The 16,692-nt window shown below is 36.5% G+C and overlaps 2 protein-coding genes across 3 annotated transcripts; one reads left to right on the top strand and one right to left on the bottom strand.

The window, feature by feature from the left end:
* Window positions 1-126: 126 nt before the first annotated feature.
* LOC106170921 (uncharacterized) lies at window positions 127-9,593 on the bottom strand. Of its 2 annotated transcripts, none has more exons than XM_013550981.3 (2): window positions 9,290-9,593; window positions 127-4,724 (listed from the first exon to the last, which is right to left on the bottom strand). In XM_013550981.3, the coding sequence occupies exon 2, from the start codon at window positions 4,717-4,719 to the stop codon at window positions 1,120-1,122; it is 3,600 nt and encodes a 1,199-aa protein (XP_013406435.2). In that variant the 5' UTR covers window positions 4,720-4,724; window positions 9,290-9,593; the 3' UTR covers window positions 127-1,119. The 2 variants fall into 2 exon arrangements, with proteins under 2 accessions (XP_013406435.2, XP_086857424.1); XM_087001298.1 differs by lacking the exon at window positions 9,290-9,593 and adding an exon at window positions 9,084-9,232.
* A 3,481-nt stretch (window positions 9,594-13,074) lies between these two features.
* Window positions 13,075-16,483, top strand: LOC106170918 (synaptosomal-associated protein 29). Its single transcript, XM_013550975.3, has 3 exons — window positions 13,075-13,371; window positions 14,265-14,640; window positions 14,949-16,483. The coding sequence occupies exons 1-3, from the start codon at window positions 13,120-13,122 to the stop codon at window positions 15,113-15,115; spliced, it is 795 nt and encodes a 264-aa protein (XP_013406429.2). The 5' UTR covers window positions 13,075-13,119; the 3' UTR covers window positions 15,116-16,483.
* Window positions 16,484-16,692: the final 209 nt, after the last annotated feature.

The following is a 16,692-nucleotide window of genomic DNA, read 5'->3' as shown; positions in this document are numbered from 1 at the left end:
ATACGTACAGTGGATCGAAAGGAACATGTTAGTTTGGATCGAAGTCTAAGCGAATGACCTATATTCTTTGAACAATATAGGTATCATCTCATAGGTCCTGTATGTTTTTTTAACTACATAACTAACTTTGAGGTGGCATTGTTTTATTTTTAAACCAGTTCGCTATCGTATAGATTTTATAGATTGGACTGAGAACGGTGTGCGAGGCGAGAATTCAATTGTTCTCAAAATATTTCAGAAAATTTTTATCCAAGGTGGTCCTGTTTTTATGGTAGCTCATTAATTTTTTTCATACCCACGAATTCAAAGAAACAAAACTTTAATGACAAGCTTATTTGGCATGTTGACTTCGCAGATAGATATGGAAGTAAAATAATGCTATATTACTTTCAAAACTTACTAATTAAAAATATAGGCCTATTATAAACTTAAATCTGTTTTTCAGTTAATACCTACATGCATGGGGGAGAGGGCGAACTTTTCTTTACAAAATAAAGCGAGTGTTATTATTGACAACAGTTATATTATTTAGAATATGCCATCTTATTAGACACTCAATATTCAATAATAAAAAAGAACAAAAACATTACATTTTGTGATAAAAAAATATGATTCGCGATAAAATAAGATAATGGCGATAATTAATAAATGCTGGGACCACTAATTTTTAAATGCTATTGAAAACGCTTCGGAATATATACATGTAAGTTGAATGGACAAACAAGGGGAAAATTATAATGAGCACTAAGGGAAAAAGCTTCGCAAGTGGATTGAAAATCTTTTCAACCCCTGACAGTGATTCCATCCCTGCGCCTGAAACGTTTTGCCACGTAAGCATTGAACTTTAGGAATTGACGGTACAGCTCTTTTCCATAGGACACTTTGTCGGTAGTTCTTGGAATTTTCAGATATACATGTAGCACTTATTAAGTTCATAAATATGGAAAAATATTAAGTTCGGTAAAGAACGTCTTGCGTTCTGTCGTACTATTATTACTATGCAAACATACAAAAATATTAAACACAAAGTGTTAATTAAAGACAGCCCGCGTTCACTGTAACCAAAACCTCAAAACAGGCTCAATCAGGGGATATATTTCGATTTTTACAGCAGAAGCATTATACTCTACTCTGGCCTCTATATCCATTAAACAAAAACTTCTCAGGGAGTTCAATTTCATTATTAACCCTGTCTTTGTGTACGTCTGGTAGGGCATACGCCATTTTGTCCCAGAACCATGGATCGTCCCACCGCAGATACGTTTTCGTTTTCATGTAAGCACGCAACTCGTTATCCATATTTTTAAGAGGGATATCCTCCAAAAGAATAACAATGACCCTGTTTGTGCGATCTTGGAGAGCCTGATGATGGGCGGTTTGGAACTCGTACAAACACCATTCACTGTCTAAAAAATTCTGTGAAAGTACGAGGATTGTCCGTTTACTGGCCTCCACTGCGTCAATAATTGTCTCTGCGATACTTGCTCCTACGGGGAAGTCTCTATAGTGCAGGCAGAGCTTGTAACTCGGGTGACCGTTCTCAAGACGAGGGGCCAGTTCGTGGACGATTAAATGCTCATCTTTGCTACTGTAAGAGATGAAGGCATCGAATATCTTTTCATCGTCATCCGGCGGCTTGTAAAAGGGCCGACAGCCGAACTTAACAAATATCCAAACTTTGATTTCAGTTCTGTAGTAAAGGAGAAGGGAAGTCACTATCACAGTTAAAAAGAATAAAATTGACACTGACACTAGTGCTGCGACATGGGTTGTGTTGATTTCCTTCTTGTGGATATATCGGACTGATCCAGAGTTATTTCTTGTTATGTTATTGCAGTAAAAGTCTTCATCAAAATAAAGCACTTTATTTTGTACAACCATCACATCATCCACGCCCCCTTTGTATTTTGCGCGTTTTCCTACTACACGCTGCACCGGATACTGTGTATTGTTGACTTTCATGATTTCGTATTCACTTCCATTTATTCTCTTAAAAGTACAGTTGATGTTTCCTACATCAAAGATAATGGCTTTGTATGAAACCACCCAGTGTTTGAAGTCATATATAACGTCACAGTCACACGGCCATCGATTATGGGACAGCGTCAAATGAACCAGAGACGTTACGTCAAAGACGTCTGGGAGCAACAAATATTCCAGCCGGTTGCTATGCAGTGTAAGAATCTTTAACCGAGATAAACTTGCGAAGGTACTTGGATCGATGCTGGTCAATAAATTGTGATCCAAGTAGAGGTTTTCCAGCATTGTCAGCCCGGAAAAAGAGTATTCTTTCAGATCTTCGAGTAAGTTAAAACTGAGATTGAGAGTTCGGAGTTGAAAAAGACCAGTGAAGGATTGGTTTGCTATGGAAACTAAACTATTGTTAGCTAAGTCAATACTTGAAAGATGTCTTTTTCCTATGAACCCCATTGGTTTAAGTTCCGTTATTCCATTGTTGGCTAATGTTAGATTTGTAAGCATCATCCCTAAGTGTGGCACAGACGTATATCCTTTGTTATCACATCGAACGTCATTGATATTAGTGTCGTGTGTTTGGTAGCACGTGCAGTTTTCCGGACAAACATGTCTGCAATCGCACGCAGTAAATTCACAGCAGTGACAAAAGATGGACGAACAGTAGGTCTGGTACTGGCACACCACATCCTCCCCTCTTAGTTCCACATATCGCTTTAAGCCCTTCTCACCGGGAAAGGCATTTCTACAGTAGACATCGTTCATATCAGGAATTTTGGGGAACTTTGGGTTAGATTGGTAGTATCTGTACATAATGTCCAGCCACTCCATATCGCAAGTACAGTTGAGAATATTACCGCCCAGTTGGATCTCGGGAACATGGGCAAAGCCCGGAATTTGCCGCGTGAGCGGTGAAACGTAGAGCGCCTCTCTTTCAAGCACACGTATACTGTTAACCCTTAAGTCCACGTTGAAAAGTAATATTAGATCTGAAAATGTGTACGGAGCTATGTAGGAAATCCTATTCAGGCGTAGGTGAACTTGCTGCAAATACAAGGGAAACGTGTCTCTTTCAAGCCATTGGATTCTGTTGTTTTCTAAATTCAGAACAGAAAGCTTAGAAAGTCTATTGAAAATGAAGTCAATGTTTTTGATTTCATTATTTTCCAACTTGATATAAGTTAAATTTTCTAAAGGATCAAATGCGCCCATTTCTATTTTTGATATTCTGTTGTTGGCCATATTTATCACTCTCAAGTTTCGCGCGCTGTAGAAAAATTCCCGAGGAATCTCGGGGATAAAATTATCCTTCAGCTTAATTCCTTGCAAATAGTTCAAACCTAGTAAATCATCAAATTTTATTTCTCTGATACTGTTTTTCGCCATGTCAAGGATGGTTAAAACGGAGAGGTGCCGTAATGTCGAAGGTATAGAGGTTAGAAAGTTATTGCTAAAGTTTAAAGCAGTGACACTTTGGCAGTCTTGGAACGCGCTTGGGTGCGTCTTGTCAATAAGATTCTCGGCTAAATTTAACTCCTGAAGCCTGAACAGCCCCTTTAAACTTTGTCCGCCCAATGTGGATAAGGAATTTTTAGACAATCCCAGATTCATCAAAAGGTTCAAGTTCCCGAACGCGCCAGGCGGTATTGTTGTCAATTTATTTAAGTCTAAGTTCAGGGTATGCAGACGTACATTGTGCTGAAAAGTTTCATTTGTAATGGTGCTGAGACTATTGTTGCTAATATCTAAATGCAGGAGAGATGAAAGATCTCCCAGTGCGCTGCCAACATCTGTCAGTCTGTTTCCCTGGAGGAGCACCACCTTTAACAAAGTGCAGTTTTCGAACGCCGTGTCAGCCACAAATGTCAAAGCATTGTACGACAAGTTCAGATATTGCAAATTTTCCATCTCAGCAAACTGCTTCTGGCCCAGATTTTCTAACACGTTGTGACTTAAATCTAACGTCTGTAATTTCTGAAGATTTCCTAATCCTTTATCTGATATATTCTGCATAAAATTGTGGCTGAAGTTTAATGTTACAAGGTTGGGGAATGCCATGCCCAATCCAGATGGAAGCTGACTTAAGAAATTATAACCTAAATTTACTTCTTCAACATTCGAAGAACACAAAGAACATGTTTCGTCACTGGAACAATTGAACCCTGCGTCCCACACATCCAATAGTGAATTCGGTCCCAGTTTGAGATATTTCAATCTGTGGAGATTGCAAAACATCCCCGTGTGAAACCAACGATTGTCTCCGATAACTTCAAGTTGTTCCAGATTTGGAACCGCGTCGAAAACGCCAAAGGGCAACGGTGATGCACTGTCTCTTGCCTGGAGAACGTTGCCTATGCTCAGTCGTTTTAAACTAGTTAGTCCAACAAACCAGCGTGATGGAATATCTTCCAGACGACATGCAATGATGCTTAACTCTTCTAGATAATATAGGTGTGAGAATTGGTTGTCTTGTGGCTCACTGCGTGGCCTTGAAAAAAATGAAGCGGTACAGAGCACTGATAGCCATACCGTATGGTTGGTCTGTATTGGGACAAGGCTGCTGTTTGTTAGACTTCTGTATCGACAAACTAACTGAACGGCATCACCCCTGCCCGGAAGAGTTGCACAGCGACAATTTGTAGGACAGTAATACTGGATTCGCGGCGGTTGGCCCATGGTAGAACTGAATAAGACTATAAGTGCCATCAGCGCCTTCATCAGCGTCCTAGTTGAAAGAATGTCCATGATGCCTGTAAAAAAGCAGGAATAAATTTATGCGGAGTTTACATGAAATTCTACTTCGTAAGCAATGTCTTTATATCGAGAACAATCAGAACTATCAGTTGTTCTAGAAAATGGATTGGTTAAGCTAAATCTTATGCACTTGAAATAAGCAGAGTGTAATATTGCGAGTAGGTCACACTATGTGGAAAATCCATTTTAAATCAAACCGTCAGCTGGATTGTTATTATCACACTTATTGCCTGCTTCTAGCCGTGATTAATTATTGTAGAATTCTGTTATCTGCCCGGTATCTGCGCGTGAACAGTCAGAATATATGTATGTTTGTGAGACAGACATTGTTACCCTAAGTTTTAAAAAACAACTGGAAACTGGTATATAATAATAGAGGTTAGTCATCGTCACTGCTTTAACACTTATGTTTATGGAAAGACTCTCATGTCGTATATCTTTCTTTATCTTGTTTGTGTTAGCATTTTCAGGTAGATAAAAAGAAATTAAATATTATGACAAAATCATTGGCGTTCTTAATTTTTTTCTATGCTAAAACTGGATAAAGATGAAATACAATGCATTTAATATAACGCATTTGCTAAATGGGTGCTTTTAAAGCAGCAAGAATTTTAGACTGCATTCCCACAGATATAGATCGATCTATCATGATCGACCTAACTCCCTAGGGGTTCACGCTAAATTGCTGTCAGCCGATCACGCACGATAGTTAATTACCCCCTTACAGCTTTTAGTAGGCGGGACAGACATTTAAGCCGGCTAAGCTGACAGTAATCTAGTGAGACTCCCCACGGGGATAGATCAATCTAAAATCTGTGGGAATGCAGTCTTAGATTTATTCATAGTCTCAGAAGGTAAAGAAAAAAAGCCGAAGTATTTATAATTATCAATTTTTTTACCGTGAAGAAAATTTGGCAAATAGTGTTTTGTGGAGAAACGAAAATTGTCAACGTTCTTGTTTTATAAATATCATGAAATTCATTAAATTAATGTAGACTAAAGCAAGGTGTTTAAACGACAATAAATTTCTAAAGTGATGAGCGAGCACACTTGAAACGCTCTTGAAGCATTTCTCTTCATAACGATGGTAAAGTTCAATCGATTTTTGCAAGATATTGCTCAGACATTAGTCACTTAATTCAGAGACGTATATTAGAGGTTCCGTTCCCTGTTAGCCCCATTTTGGAGGTGATTATTGGTAACGGCCACTTAAACTTATTGCGTGACAAATTGCATGCAAAAGCCGTTTTCATCCAGCCGTGGCACTGTAGTTTCAAAGCCAACGAAACATATTGGATCTAGCACTGTTTTTGTACAAGAATAAATAAGCCAGCTAAAACTGACGTATGTACAGACAAGCTACACAACTGTACATCAGTCGTCTGACAAAATAGTACACAAATATGCAAATATACAAACTTTAACCGTCTGACAGTCCACAGACTTCTAATGTAAATAAAGGGACAAAATAATTGAAAAGAAAACTGGAACAAAGTAAATTAGGTACATGTCCGTTTTTGACATCGACCTGCATCGTAAGGCAATGAGTAATCACTGTACCTATACAATTTAAGTCTACAACTAACAACAACAAAAACAACAACAATAATAAGTTTTAAAATTGCGTTTATTTTGTATTTTCTCAAAATGTTCTAGTATCCATGCTTGTAACTATCAGGTATATATATTTTATGGTATTTAGGAAGCTCGACACGTTAGAACCCATTTCTTTATCTGCTAAGAAAACGCAAAAATAAACAACTGTCATGTTATGTGATAATGCTGTCAAGTCAGAAATACATCGTGGTGAATTTGCTAATTCGAGCTGCGTTTTTGTGTTTTAAATTGTGATTTCGATTTCAAGCAGATCTCTCTCACCTGAACAGCTATCGACACCGTTTAACCCCCTTCTTAATCACAACAATAAATACAATAAACTGGTGTCAGGGAATCTTCTTGAAAGGCTTGATTGTGATTTTATCAGTACATAGGCGAAATATTGCCGATGAAATAGATATCTCATAAACAAAAAAGATTTAAAGCAAACGCCGGCACCGGATGGTGTTTCACATACCCTTGTCATCTACTACGTCCACTACCTCAATTTTCACGTTGATATATGACTTACTTAAGGCGCCAAAAGATCACTATCTTACGCCAATTTTCAAAGCAGTTAAAATGAGAGATGATAAAGGGGGAGTCTTAAGAGCAGAAGCGCGTGGGATGGTAAATAAAACAACAAACTGGTTAAATTCATTACACAAATATCTGATTAAGTATTTTATATAAGAAACCGAAAAAGGCCTATTTTGACCGATTTATGTCAATTTAACGGATCAACCGACCTTAATAAGGGAAGAAGAAAGAACTGAAAAAAAAGAAAAATGAACAGCACTGATGTATCTGTGCATAAGAACAAAGCCAAAATTATCGACAAAGATATTCAAGAAATGTTAAAAATAATTGGACCTGGCCTATAAAATAGACCCACAAGCAACTCATAAGTATGCTTAAGAAAGATTTAATATGTCTCAATCACAATGTTTAACAACAGCGTTAGAGGTTATATCACCTTCACATTATCACTGGCTTGTGTTTACACAAGAACGCGTAATCAGTTATGATGAAAAAAATCTAGGATAACCTCCCTGGTTTCAACATCCAAATAAGTGACAGAGAAAACACACACACACATACACAGACACACACAGAGAGAGAGAGAGAGAGAGAGAGAGAGAGAGAGTAAAACCCATGTGAATAATATTTTCACGGTTCTGCCTCTGCTCTTACACAACATAATGTCAACTAGATCTCATCTTTTCACCATTGTCAAATGATGCTTGTCATCTATCACATGCCATGAACAGCATGGGCTAAACTTCGATCTCCCATTTCTGCATGTTAATACTATTGAAGATGTATATAGTACAGATCTAAGTGTTTACTGTTCGTGACGGATGAGGTGGGTTCTAGCACTTGCTCACGTATCCCTACCGTCTTACTGGGAAATACTGGGAAGAAATTACCACGCAAAACTTGCACCGGGAAGTAACAGAGACATATTCCTCTTGGACTAAATGTTGATGATCAAAAGTGAACAATTTGGGAAGCCAAGAAGCCACTCTCAAACAATTTTACTTCAAGTATTATCATTTAGCGAGATATTATGAATAGAAAAGTGACTGACAGCCTTTGTTATTAAAACATCATTTAATAAGATAATATAATATATTTATTTTAAGTCACCTGGTCATTGCAATCTGTGTTGACGATCTCACCTCCCTGGGGAGGATGCGACTAATTTGAATCAGCCCATGAAACAATAAACTTTAGTACATATTTTTTCTTGACGTTCAACACTGTGAACAGCAATCAAATTATTTTAAACACAGCTGTAAACAACACTCGGTTCCGGCTCAAAAGCTCGCCAAGGTCTAAGTATTTTTTTCAAAATGAAAGTGTATTTTCTTATGGTTCATTCCTCACATATGTTTATATTCATAACTTTTTAATTCCCAGTTATTCGAGAATTTTTTTTTTATTTTTTGCGCAAATTTAATCCATATATTCATCATAAAGTCTTGTTATATCACCCAAATACATGCCTACCAAGTAAATGGGAGTGTCAGGAGAGTGAAGGACGTTCGCCTTATCACAACTGACCTACTAATCCTTATTTGATGGCAGTGCGGTTACATATATTCTTACCAAAACAAGTGCGTAGTGAGTAAACTAGTAGCACGGCACAGTAGCATTTGCTAGTTGATTCTTTTCTCTTGTCAGTATGAAGAGCTATCCGATTCTAATTACTTCTCTCTGTTTCCGAGCTTAGAACAGCGTGCATTACTTGCAGTCCTGCAACCCAAAGATTCCGCTACATTCTCGTCACTGTCTCGTAGCTACAACTATAGTTTAGTCCTGCCTATTCTGGTTTCATTGGTTGTAAACTGCCAATGTTGATATACATGCATGTTTTATCCTATAATTTAGTAACACAACATGAGTAAACGACCGGCAGTTTGGTTAACCAAAGCCATGTGGGCCACCTGATTATGTACACTTACAAATCATCGGTTTAGTAGACGTATTTAATCTTTAGTTACAGTGTCTGTTGAAATTTTATCTCTATAACCAGTGGCAGTGTTAGCTTTGACGAAAAATATAGTCATAGATAGATTAAGTTTTAAGGCTCCTCCGTCAAATATTGGAGGTGACGTTATCCAGTGTGTGTGGCCACCATCTGGTTTTGATGAAGACGGAAAACATGTGAAAGAGTGGGTAGATAGGAGTTTGAGTTCTCAATAAGGATGCTGTTCACTTCGATTACAATGGACCATTTGCCAAAAAAACCTTACCAGAAGCGTTTCACTGCGAATTGGGTATGTTGTAGATGTATAAATTGCTTGGTCATTAGCTTCTTAAAATAAAGCACTCTTTTCAAAATAATACCGCTGTCTTTGAGAAGTAATGTCCTAGTCCTACAACGTGAAAAGCCGTGCAAACAACTCGGCGTCAAACCCCGAGAGCAAGAAAAGACGATGGAAATAAAATGACGTCTTACCTGCTATACTTTCTAGCTTTTAGTCCTCGTCTTGTGTCTTGAAGAGACTGCACTGCGCTACACCAGCTTTATACGTCCAGATAAACACCATGAAGCCAGTGTGAATACAATAACCCCGATCTCATGAAGTTAAACAAAACACTTGATATCGACGGTGACTTCACTGTCTCGGGCTTAGAGGGTTACCTGCTACGGTTAACTTTACTTGACACTAAGTTAACTTTACTTGACACTACACCAGACGCGCCGAATAGGAGAGAAAGGAACAGTCGTACCCCTTTTATGACGCATCCTACATCACTCCGAGGCATGAAATGTCCCATTTACTTTAGGGGAGCGAACAAGGAAAGGTCTTTTAATCATCTGGTGATGTAATGCTTTTCGGTAACATGGCTTTCTTTTGACTTATACATTTTAGACCCACGTCTTGGAGTTAATCTTTTTCACATAAATAGTGCTTTTAGTGCTTTTATTTTAAGTAGCTAGGATAGTATTTAAAAGTGAACATAAACGGTTGAGGTTTACCTCCGGTTGACTATGATCTGTTTTCTTTCATTCTACATCCAAGGACTGCAAACATCGACTGCTTTCACCTTTTTCATGGAGTAAAACTTCACCTGTGTCCTCTTTTTCATTTTAGAAATTCTCAATTTGATCACGTTCATTTCGGGAAATTTTTATTGCAAACACTTGCGCAACAACAGGAAAATATACTGATATATTTCAGAGAAGTAATGTTATAGTACATAACCTCATTTCTATGCCTGTGGTAAGATGTTAATTAGTACAAAACGTGTACAGAAACCTTGCAGATGGAGCACTTTATGCACATTTAGCTGCATATTCTACTTAACAGCATCCCTAAAATTAAACTGTTGTGAGAATTTAAAAAGACAGGGGACACGTGCCTACATGCGCGTCGAATGCGGTTAGCAGACTAGCCATTTTTTTACTTTAAGAAGGAAGCAGTTTAAATAGCATAAGGAATACTAGTACATTTCCCTATAGGGACCTACCTGGATATCAAAATTGCAAATATCATTAAAAAACCAAAAGGATAGATCATCAAATGAATAATTGAGCCGGCTCATATATGTCAGAAATTAGAGAAAAACCTGTTTTTACGTTTTAATTTATCAGAAAGCAGTTTTATCCGTAAGAGGACCAATTCAAAGATGCGAATGAATGAGATAACAAATACTGATTTTGTTCTGAGAGTCCATAAGAGCTTCGAAATTGCGGAAGTTTGATGATTAAGCAGGTTCTTTCATAAAAGGAAATGCCACATAAAATGGTCATTATGGCGTTCTCGTTATGTTTTTTAGAGACCGATATCAGCCAATACACAGATTCATCGTGTCGACGTATCAATTCAACTTAGTATTTTAAAACGCTTTATATACGAAGTGTTCAATAAATCAAATTTTTTTAAATGTCACAGAAAGCTTCTCGCAAAATCTCGCACTGAACTTCAATCTTTTCTGGAATTGTTGAACCTGTTATCTCATTTTTCATTTTTTTTCTTCAACTGGGCTCAAGACGTAAGTAGCTTGTGTAAACGAATAGGTAATGAAAATGAATGATGTCTGAAGACTGTTTTATTTTTTCAAGTCGGAATAACCCGTTTAGATGTTACATAACCCGCGCTCACTCGTTATGAGTAGTGCAACTTCTGAAACCACGGCATATGCTACATGTGTCATGCCAAAATAGTTACCGGTACGTCTACCTAAATATAGAGATGTGCCTGGTGATAAACAGGAATGAAAAGCAGTAAAAAAAACATATTTGATAATATAAATGAATCTAAAAATATGAACCTGCAATAGATTGTTTTTTTTTTTTTTTTTTTTTTTAATGAATCATTACATGTTTTATTGTCTGAGAGTTCTGTCGGTATCCCAATTTAGTTGACTCATAATATGAGTTCAACAGTTGCTAAATATATTCCTACTTAAGATACACACCCAATAAATAAATAAATAAATAAATAAATAAATAAATAAATAAATAAATAAATAAATAAAATGTCGCACATAATAGAGCATTTTTATTATAACAGAGAGATATGGTTTCATTTTGGTATATCAAAGACGGGCCTTTGTTGACAACATACACATGTATTAGGCCTACAAGTGTCCATTATTTGAAAATTTTAAACAGATTTATGAACGTAAGATACTTTTTTCCATTTTGCGTATAATCAATCAGGACCTGATGCATGCTTCATGAATCATCAAACCAGCAAACGCTATCATGCCAGACGTAGGGAGGCATTTCGATATTTGCCTTTTACTTTGTTCTCGTGATAAACATTTCTGCAGCGTAAGGCTATAAATTTGTGAAAACGTAGAGCCTGTGCAACTATATGGTGTTGGAATGTCTCTTTGATTAAGAAAGATGTTTTAAATAACCTCAACCTAGATATTTAGAATCACACCAGTTTTCACATCTAACGCACTTAGGTATCTTTCCTGTTTCCAAGTTGCATATAGGCATAGTGAGGCTAACTGGTAGCAAGATAAATAGCCTACATTAAAAAGTACTGGTCTTCGTTGTTGGAATCTGCCCTTTCCCTTAAACCATGGGCAGAATCTTTGAAAGACACCGATGCGGGGAATGATTTTTTAAATTTTAAGACAACTCAGGTTAAGAATGCAGCCCTACCAGGACCGCAGATTGGGCCTAATTATGTGCACTTCTCTCTGATAGATAGATAATCTAGACAATCCATAAGATAAGACAGATAAGTAGATAAATAAATAAGCCAGAGATATATCTGTGAAAATCGAGTGAAAATCAATCTGTGACCCTGGTAGAGGGCATATATAGGCCTAAGGAACGGGGCCTTCGAAAGCGCGAGACGCGAACATCATGATAGCCTACGGCTGATGATCTGCCTATAATTCTATAGGTTTCATATGACTTTTATCTGTCCTTTAAATTTTCCTTGTTGCTAGTTTTGGTTGTTCTTCCTTTTTTTCTTGATAGACCTATTGTTGATTGCGGCAATACGCCCTCTATGCTACAGTGGTCTGGCATCTTGTCTACACAGGGGCCTACATGGGATACCACTATATACCGAAATACTACGAAATTCTGCGTTTTTTTTTTTATTCTGCACCCAAATTAAATTTGTCTTGAACTCAACACAACACATGTAGGTTTATTTAGCCTTTAAAGCACTCCTACTTATTGGACTTAAATGCATGCACTTGTTCTTTTCAAATGCAAATTTACTCGATGGACTTACTGCTGTCATCTTTTTTTATTGTCTGATATGCCTACAGCACGAAAAATCGTGCGTGAGTGTTATATAAATAGGTAGTCTACCGGTAGGCTGTATATATAAAAACATAAATAAAAGAGCTAACGCATAATTTTCGTGCTAACATCGACGTTATCAAATGCAATAGGGTCTACTTCTTACTGATTTAAACGTGAAATTAACATTTTATCTGAATCAACAAATGTTAGATTATTATGATTTGTCCCCCTTAAATATTACAGGCAAGTTTGCTCTTCAATGAAAAAAATGGGAAATTGGAAATGACAATACACACACTGGACAATAGAAGTAGGCCTATCACCCCCTGAATCACTTTAGTCAGTGTCTATACACAATTTTCTATTTCGATTCTGATAACAAAAGCTATTTGTATCATTATTGTGAGGGAGGAAATATTTTGATATTGATAGAGGTGTGGGAATGTTTACTGGGAAACAAATGCTTACGTCAACCGTTCACGCCACTGTGACTCATGTCACTCTTCTAACTTTGGAGGTAGATTTAATTTCTGACGTCATTCAGGAAGAAAGCGAACAGCGAGATGGCAGGGCGCAGAGGCAAAGGTTCCAACCCTTTTGATAGTGACGATGAAGACGATCCATGGGGGTCAGGTAGTTCATCAAGACCGTCAAACAGCTATGGAGATGGAAACCGAGGTCCCAGTGACGCTGATTCCAGACGAGAATGGCTTATGCAACAAAAACTGGCAGCACAAGAGAGAACATTGGAAAGCACACAGAGGAGTATGGCCAGCTTGTACGAGTCGGAAAGAATGGGCATAGATACGGCTGAAGTGGGTATTTACTTATGTATAGGTCTTGACACTGAATAAAACATGATTTGTGTCACTCTTCTGAATAAACACTTAAATGGATGTTAGTAGTATTAGTTGGTTAGTGTTAACAGATTAAACCGGTGGTTGTGATACCTTGGTAAATTGTTTCTGAAAGGGGGTGGGACAGTCAGTGAGTTGAAAAAAGTCATTGTTAAGTCCAGAATATCATAGTTTCATGTTCTCAACATTTCTGAGTGTGCTTTTAAATCCTTTTACATATGGCACAATTCTCATAATAACTGCTATATTTTAATTTTTGTATCACTTTACAAATATAAACATATTATTAGTGCAAGGGGTCAAACAGATAACACTGACTATACATAATCATAGCTCCCAATGTATTCTAATTTCCTGCCATTGCCCTCTGTCAGTTTGAAGTACATGTCACACAAATGGGATAATTTTGAATGAGGAAAATAATATTCCACACAAAAATGAACATTTGACTCGTGCCAGTTATGCACTCAGTCTATATAATATTTATGAAATATTTGTATAATATTTGGAAACACTTTTAATTACATTTGATTTCTTTCTAAAGTGCAGGATACTAGTGCAAAGAAAATATTATGCAGAATTATATGTTACAAAAAACATCTATTTACGTAAATTGATTGAGACTGACCGACTCAAATGTCTACTTCTTTTTGTGAAATACCCTGCTATTTCATTTAAGACTTTATTATACTTTATTATATTTTGTTGTTAAAGTGAATCTAACCTGATGCAGAAGTATAAAATATCTTTTGATTTCATTTCAGGTAGTTATAAAAATTATAAAAAGCCTTGGTTTTCTGTTTGAAGCGCTTTGAAAGGTTCTGGTTTACATGGATTTTTATTTCTTTCAGGAACTTGTTCGACAGGGAGAACAACTCGACAATATTGAAACTAAAGTAGCAAGAATAAATCAAGACACTAAAACTTCCCAAAAACACTTAAACAATATTAAAAGTATTTTTGGTGGTATAAAGAACTGGTTTTCTAAAGACAAAGAGCCACCAGCAACAATACCAGAAAGAGAACCAAGTTCTTTGCAGACTTGGGTTGAGGGTCAGTCAGGTCGGGGCGACCTCCAAGAGAGAGATCATAATCCAGATAATCATCCTGCCATGAAAATAAGGAACTCTGAGGGCCGTGGGGCAGTAGGGGGTGCAGGGAGAGGTCAGACACAAGCCTATGGTGGGAAGAGGGATGCCTATGATGAGCAAGTGGATAAAAATTTGGGTAAAAAGATATCTGGACAATTTTTCTGATAATTTGAAAGTTATAACACTGTTCCAGGATAACAGTCTTTGAGAGTCTTTTTTTTTCATGAAATAAGAATAGAATTTATTCAGTTCCTTGACATTTTAGAAATGTGTACACTTTTGTTGACCAAGTTTCTGTGTAATGAGGATGTAAGTTACTGCTCATCAGAAAACGTGATATGATCAAAATTAATTAGGTAGACTAAAACATGTAAAAAAAATTGCATTTTAGAAATTTAATTTAGTTTCAACAGAATAACTGTGTTGATTTCTTCTCTTTTGCAGATGAAATGTCAGGGGTGCTGTCCCGACTGCAGTTCTTGGGAAAAGGACTGGGAACAGAAATTGATCGTCAAAATGAACAGATTGACAGAATTGACTTAGCAACTGAAAAAGCAACAACCAATGTGGATGACCAGAACAAACAAATGAGGAAAATTCTTTACAAGTAATCCATATTTGACAAAAGTGTAAGAAAGAAAGATAAAGAAGATGTCATCTTTCTTAAACAATTAGTGAGGATCATTATATGAATCTAGGAATACTCTGCCTTAATGAAGAATGTGGGAGTAAAGGATTCTTGACTAAGTTCAGAAATCATTACTGAATTTCATGCTGTGAATGTTATTACTGTATGCAAGTGATATGTACAATACAGGAATGTCCCTTGATTACAAAATAATATAAAATTAAGAACATTTAGGTGCAGCAATAATCTTCCAGAAATTTTGTTTCTTTTCTGGTAGAAACAAATTTCATAGGGATTGCTCAAGAGTAGTGTTAATAGTTAAAAGTAGTAGTATTTTAATCAAGTATTAACAATAGCAGTCACTCAGAAAATCCATTTTGTATAGATCCCATGTATGAAGTACTTGGAGAGAAGTATTGTCTGTACCACTCCATATTTTTGGACTTCTTCTTTTAGCATTATTTACTAAGGCATTCCAACAAGGCTATATTGTATTGGTTTGGACATTTACATTTTTCCGTTTTAAAAATGCAATGCTTTGCTAAGCATTATTTCAGATCTTTCAAACTGGCCTTAAAGAGGTATATATACAAATCATTCTTCCATCAGTCCATTACAAGACCAAGTCATGTGACGCACCACTAGGTTTAGACTTTTGTTGAAAAATCCATTCTAATGCCATCATGCACAGTTTCAACTATTGAATGTTGACTGAAGGAATATGCTGGGCAGAGGAGAATGACCATAGGTTACCTTCAGTTGCAGTATAAAAGTAGAAATGATCTTTTGAAAATAGTATTCACTGGGCTCACACCTGATTTATACTTAAATTGTTACATGTTGCTTTACGGTGTAGATAGAGATTTGTATTTTGTGCAACAGTCATCTTTTTACTGTACACCTTGACACATTTATAACCTTAAAGGGAAGTGTTAAGAGACAATCATTTCAGTAGTGACCTGTATGAAAAATGTAAACTGTTTCTGTGAGTAACAGTGCCTTGAGCATTAAAATGTTGAAATGAGCATTAAAGCCTGTGTAACACTATAACTATTAAACATTTACTCTTTGTGAGCATGTAAGATATTCGGCTGTAATGATAATAATCAAAAATGATATAAGAAATAAATAGATATCACAAGTCCTCAAACACTGGGGTTCACAACTTGTGACCCTGACAGGCCAATTTCAGCCATTTCTAATTTTGTTGCTGCTCCTGTCTGGTTACAGTGAGGATGTATTGTGTTAACCTTTTCAAATCTCAGTGGCAAGAATTTCTTTGTATTCTGGATGCAATATTGGTGGTCATCCATGTATCAGTTAAATAAATGTTTGATTTTCATAACAAAAATCTTCCATTATTTATTGTTTTATTATAAAATAATCATTTTGAGAATAACTGATCAAAATTCTGGATTAAGTTTGTAATAATTAACAGTTGGTATCATGCATCAAAAGTTCTGATGCTAATAGATTTAAGGCAACTCTCAACAAACTTTTGCACATAGCAACAACTTGCAAAATTTAAATCTGCTAATTAAGGGAAGAAAATATTTAAGC

This window comes from Lingula anatina, chromosome 1, assembly GCF_051362555.1.
Source record: "Lingula anatina isolate TDL-2025a chromosome 1, LinAna3.0, whole genome shotgun sequence".
Lineage (NCBI taxonomy): Eukaryota > Metazoa > Brachiopoda > Lingulata > Lingulida > Lingulidae > Lingula > Lingula anatina.
Note: the sequence above shows the minus strand (reverse complement) of the source record. Positions and strands in the feature narration are given on the sequence as shown.

Bases quoted from the DNA above. Each gene is read 5' to 3' on its own strand.
- LOC106170918 (XM_013550975.3), top strand. From the start codon at position 13,120: ATGGCAGGGCGCAGAGGCAAAGGTTCCAACCCTTTTGATAGTGACGAT. The intron at 13,372-14,264 runs GTGGGTATTTAC...TATTTCTTTCAG, and splicing joins TGGGCATAGATACGGCTGAA to GAACTTGTTCGACAGGGAGA. The intron at 14,641-14,948 runs GTAAAAAGATAT...TCTCTTTTGCAG, and splicing joins GCAAGTGGATAAAAATTTGG to ATGAAATGTCAGGGGTGCTG.
- LOC106170921 (XM_013550981.3), bottom strand. From the start codon at position 4,719: ATGGACATTCTTTCAACTAGGACGCTGATGAAGGCGCTGATGGCACTT.